Consider the following 6302-nt stretch of genomic DNA (forward strand, 5'->3'; position numbering starts at 1 on the left):
TGTGATGGTACAGTTGATTGTAGAGACTTTTCTGATGAAGTTGATTGTGGTAAGTTGTGGTGTACAGTAACTTAGGTTTTGTTTGTCTTAATCTTGATAGTATTTCAGTAATTATACGTCTGACCCTATAGCATTAACCATCTTTATAGATTAGTGTTAATTTTGATACGGCATATTTTTTCTTCTGTATTTTACAATGATTATTTAGTTAAGTTGTGGTTCTTCTGAGAATGATGGTTTATCTTTGGTATAATCAATATTTCAATGAATTGATTTTCTATTTGTTAGTTACTTAAATTCCAATAATTTTTATATTTAGATATTTGTATGAGAAGAATTGTTGCAATATAAATATTGGTTACACATCAAAATAATTGTGGATACAACAAAAATATAGTACATACAGTCTTCAGAAGTTTAATAATCATCTCATTGACTTGGAAGATGTTTCAATATAATATATTTGGTTGATGCGGATTTTTACTCTTTATTCATTATTCCTAGTTAATAACCTCATTCATAAAAATACAACTGACAAAAAAAAAAAGGCACTTTTATAAAGTACTTTTTCTGCTGACGTTAATGTGTAACGTTATTTTCAGATGGTACATGGTGAAACCACAACAAATTTATTGAGCTGTTAGTATTTACTTGCTGTATGGAAACTTCACATATGGTTAGTTTTGTAAAACTCCTAGTCGGATCAAAGTCCATGTGAAGATGACACTAAATATTTTATCACTCTGTGATCTCTGAGGATATTTCTTGTCACTAAGTTAATGTCTTTTTACACTACAGATTTTGGAAAACTAACAAAACAAAATGTTCAACTGCAAGATCCATAAATATTAAAGTAAAGTAGGTACTTGGACTGCTATTGATTATACATGAAACTGATGAATTAGAGATGTATGTTGTTGAAAAAGGAACTTCTATGCGACACCAGTTTCAAGTGTTTCACTTCGGTGTTTGTGGTGTACATAAGCACATCTTATTTTACAAAAATATTGTTAGTTATGACATTCTCTCTTTTATTACTATCTCTCATTTTACTGTCATTTTGTAAAAATGTCAGAAGTGCTCCACTTTTTTTCTAATCTAGCTTATAACTTTGCTTGAACCAGGTACTGCAAGATGTTCCTCTACACAGTTTACATGTAATGATGGTTCATGTATAGATGAAAGAAAACATTGTGATGGTACAGTTGATTGTAGAGATTTTTCTGATGAAGCTGATTGTGGTAAGCTTTGTATAAGTTATTTGACTTAGTCAGTTTATAATTGTGCTTTCTATGTAAAATGTAATAGAGATGTATTTTTATATAACCTTGACTATCATCTTATCTAAAGTATAGCCCCCCATCTCCTTAATAGTTTAGCAGTAAGTCTACAGGCTCATTATGCTAAAATTCATGTTTGGATACCTGTGGTGGGTAAAACACAGATGGCTCATTGTGTAGCTTTGTGCTTAATAATAACCCAACCCTCTACACTATATGTGAAAGTTTTCTACTTAATTTTTAGTTACAAGTTTTATTACTATTTACTAAGGGATTTTTTTTTTTTTTTTTGAGAAATTTTTTTTTTTTAAAAGACTGAAGTGATATGGTGGGGAAAATCACCTTAAAAACTGCTGTGACACAATGAAATCAAAAACCAAAAAGTGGAAAAACTTTTACCACAGAAATGGTTGATGTTAACCCTTTCCTGATGGCTATCTTTTTAAACACTTTTCTGTGAAAGTCACGGAGTTACATTCAAAATGTAATTAAACAACTCTACTATCATTATATGTGAAATGAAATTAACATTATAATGTATGTTATGATTCAAAGTTTTATGTTGTCATTCCTTTATTTCTAAAGAAACCTTTAAAACAAAATTCTTAAATTTCAGTTTTGTATTGTCATGTGACTTACCAGCTTTGAAAAATCTCAATTTTCACACTTTCGATCTTGACTTGGATAATGCCAGTGCTGTTGATGTAGGTTTAGAAAATTTAGTATGTTGACTTCTCTGTTAACACACAAGTTTCAAAGTTTTAGCTAAATGGAGTAGAAACAAGTAACAAAGTTTGTGAACCCCTAATGGGTGAAACTTCTTCTATACTTTTGCTTGAGCTTTATAACATACATGTAGTTGCTAAATATACATGTATATAGTCATTAGAAAGAGCTCATTTTACACTAATCCACCAACAGTTATTTCAAATTGGGTCCCAGTTATAACTGCCTGTAGTATTGTTGCAGACACATGTTTTTTCTTTTGTTTTTATCTCTGGTTTGAGTTATTTTATGTGTTTGGATACATCTTGAAAAAATTTCTCTTAAGTGTAGTGTAAAGTCCAACTACATTGTATTTCAGTTTATTCTATTAAAAGGACAATTTGATGTATATTTACCGAACCTGGAATAGGTTGTTTAAAATTTAGATATTTAATAATAAATACACAGATTCACAGCATTAAATATAAAATCTTTCATTAATAATTAGTTTGGGCTGTATTTTTTTTTTCAATCGACATGATATTAACTTCCAGTCAGAGTAAACTATGTACTTTGATTAAAACTAAATGTCAGTTCAGAAATGATTAGTGTTTCTCTTATGAAGATAAGAATGCATTTTTTCTTCATTTGGGTATAAATATTATAATATTATAAATATTATACCTCACTATAAATATTTTCAGTTGGAAACCCAATGATATCTTGAGTTTGGACAACTTAGGAGATTTAAGTTAGCTCTAAATCCTTCTACTAAGCTAATAGTGCAAAATATTCTCTATAATAAAAAAATATATATATAATTATAGAAGTAGATATATTAAGCATTCTGACAAGTACTGGTAATGAAAATAATATAAAAGAATAATGTATAATTCACTTATAGAACATATAAATACTATTTATTAGCTTTGAGTACGCTCATTGATTGTGTTCTTTGACAAGTTATCCGTTTGTAAGGTAAACTTTCACACAAGTCTTCTGTAATATGTCTTGTGTCCAATGAAAGCCCATTAAGTGGCTCTGATGGTGTAACTTAAGTAGTCTGACATCTGAGATAAAGATTTTCACTTTAGAATAAGCTTCTGAATTGGAATATGGGGACTGCAGATAAATATGTCCTCGAAGTGATTGTGTTATAATCAAGAATTTTTTAATTTAGGGTAAACAGTCTTATTTTATTTTATACGAAGTATCATAATAGTGTTTTTCAGAAAGGTTTTGGATGTGGAACTTTGGGTATATGGAGTCTTCTAAGTGATTATATTGTAGTTACATGTGTTAACTGCTTGTTTCAGGAATATTTAATTGTCTTGACAGTGTGCCTAAAATATGCAAGTTCTGAAGCATTTCATTTTCTGCATTATATATAAATGGATTTTACAAGTTTTTAAGCTTAGAACTCATTTTTGCTGGTTATATTTATTTTGTGCTTGTGTTTATTTACACTGTTAAAGAATTTGTGCATCAGGTATTTTTTTTTTTGGTCACACAGTGTGTTTAATAATAATTTCACATTCACAGCAATGTTTGTTACACATTTGTTTTTCAACTGTTCATATTTCATAAACAGCTGTAATTTGTTTTGTTAAAAAGAAAAAAAAAGCTTCTACTTTCTAAATCATTAGCATAAAATGAAAAGGTTGTGTGGAGTTATATTATTATAATTTTTGACAGTCTTATCCAGCTTCCTTTGTGATTGCTGTGGAGCTTTGTATATTATATTCTATTTTAGATTGTCAAGAGGGTCAGTTTCAGTGCGGTGATAGAAGTTGTATTGATGAAAGACAGAAGTGTGATGGTCGGTATGACTGTAGAGATTATTCTGATGAGTTAAACTGTGGTAAGTATTTGATTTTTGCTGCAAAATGGGAAATGTTTGAGTTTTGGTGGTTCATCTGTCTAACAATTGTATTTACGTTATCAGTGTTTAAAGGTTTAGTTAACTGATTTGAAACAATTGAACATTTTTATTTGTTAATCTTCCAAAGCTATGCAATACATGATGTGAAATTCTTGCAAATATCGTAAGATTAAGATTTGAGTTGAAATTATAGTTGTGTAGATATTCTAATTTTCACCAAATCTTGAATTGACTGTATTTTTGTAGCACAGTAGGTCAAATATAAGTTATTTCTTCAGTCTTTCATTGTTCAGAATAAACATACCTGTTTGTTATGAGAAAGTAAAACTAGGTATAACTCTATAGAATGTGGAAATTATCTAATTTCTGATTTAAATGTGTTTATTATACATACATTCTTCTGTGTTGCAGAATGTTACAAGTGAATTTGTTCAATACTTACTGTTAATATGTAATATGAAAAACTTTGTATGCCTTAAAAATGTTGGAACTGTACTCATAAAAGAAACGAGTATGGTATCAAATATTCTTGTAGAGATTATTGGTGAATTACCTTATTACATGAAACAGAGATGTTTCCAAACACTATTGGGCTAATTTTGTGATTGATCAGCTACAGAAATCATATCAACCATGAGAGCAATTTTGGTATTTTCAAGTAGATTTTTTTAGTATATCTAGGAGAACTTTGGTTTGAATGCAGTTCTTATTATGAAAACTTGAAAACTTTTGTATAACATTGATCCCAAAAAACTTATGAATGAAATGAAATGCCTGGGGTTTGGCACCATTCTTTTTCAATTTCATTTCCAAGGAATGAAAAGAGTGTCAGAATTAAAACTCTCATCTTTGCCAACTTTCAAAATAAAAAGGCTTTAGTTATATTTCTTAATAGTATAAATATATATAGTATGTTGTTGTTGGGCATAGGATTCTTCTATAGTAGGTGTCTGTGACTTGTTAGCGATAAATTAAATGATAAACATCATGCACTTCACTTGTTTTCAAAATAACACATATATTCAGAACAAGTAACATATGTACAATAAATTCTTCAACACTATAGATATTATGGACATATAAATACTATATATGTAGTTCTCTTCTTCTTGTCAAATATCCACTTAGGCCTATCCAATTACTTTAGAATTTCAGTTGACAAGCCGACCTATCTTCTTTATTTCTATCGCACTAGTATTCCCTGTGATTCACTTAAAATTGTGGCATGAGCTACCATAATTGTTTGGTCTTCTTTCTTTTGAATATCCTCTGCTCCTCTTGTCAAAGTGCACTCAGGCTGATTCAATTACTTTAGAACCATGCTTTGACGGAATAAAATTATTTTTTCTTATCTTCTTTTCTACTGTTAGTTTCACTCTAATATATTAAACATTAATCCTAAGTCAATTGTTAGGCCTATCACTTCTATGGTAGGTAACTTCACACCAACTATATTCGCTTTTGATATTATCTGTCTGCTTCCCACTCATCTTGCTATTTATATCGTTATCACTTAATCGTCTGTCCGCCTTCTATATTCTCAATGTCAATGAACTATTAACAAAACTTCATACAATCGTCTTCTTTTAACTCTTATTATTACAAAAACTAAACAATAATAAATTATTCACTCACAAATATAAATTAATCACTAATATTTAAACCAAACAGTCTTTTATATCATGCCATAAACCTCTCTTCAAGATAAAATATTTACAATTTTCTGTATTACTATATTCAAAGACTGCTCTTAGTTCATACACAAAGTCTTTTCCAACATTTGCAGTCCCTTTAATGTGGAACCTATAGTTCTGAAGGTTCCATGGCCACCTCATGATCCTCATACTGTCGACCTTGCACCTCTGAATGTATTCAAGTGGCTGATGGTCTGTCTGGATGATGAACTCCTTCCCATATACATAGTTCTGGAATTTCTGAATGACAAATATAATGGCCAGACTATCTCATTCAATCACGGAGTAGTTCTTCTCACTATTTAACAGCTTTTTACTTGTATTTATTATTGGAAACTGTCCATCTTCATGTTATTGTAAGAGTACTGCCCAAATTCCATAGTCTGAAGCATCAGGCTGAACAATGAAAGGTTTGTTGAAGTCTCACATTCTAAGAATTGGTGAGCTTCCCAATATGTTCTTTAACTTCTGGAATGCCACTTGATGTGGTTGTTCCCACTTCACCTTGTTGGGCAAGCCTTTCTTGGTCAGGTCAGTCAATGGTGCAGTAATTTCAGCATAATTTGGGATGAATTTTTTGTAGTATCTTGCTAACCCCAGGAAGGATCTGACCTACTGCTTTGTCATTGGAGCTGGTGTATCTTGTATGCAGATATCTTTTCCTTTTCCATGATTGTCTGTCAGTTCCCCACTTTATCTCCATCAAACTCCAGCACAGGATATCCGATGTAGCACTTGGAT

The 6302-nt window shown here is 30.4% G+C and overlaps 1 protein-coding gene across 1 annotated transcript in view; it reads left to right on the forward strand.

Moving 5' to 3' along the window:
• The window catches only part of LOC106470322 (low-density lipoprotein receptor-related protein 1B-like), a gene marked incomplete at its 3' end in the record, with an annotated part of 107644 nt that overhangs the window by 48552 nt on the left and 52790 nt on the right, over positions 1 to 6302 (forward strand). Inside the window, exons 12-13 of the mRNA XM_022398945.1 lie at positions 1125 to 1241; positions 3739 to 3846. Coding sequence (XP_022254653.1) covers positions 1125 to 1241; positions 3739 to 3846 — 225 coding nt within the window. The remainder of the gene's footprint in view (positions 1 to 1124; positions 1242 to 3738; positions 3847 to 6302) is intronic.

This window comes from Limulus polyphemus, unplaced genomic scaffold, assembly GCF_000517525.1.
Source record: "Limulus polyphemus unplaced genomic scaffold, Limulus_polyphemus-2.1.2 Scaffold3943, whole genome shotgun sequence".
Taxonomy (NCBI): Eukaryota; Metazoa; Arthropoda; class Merostomata; order Xiphosura; family Limulidae; genus Limulus; species Limulus polyphemus.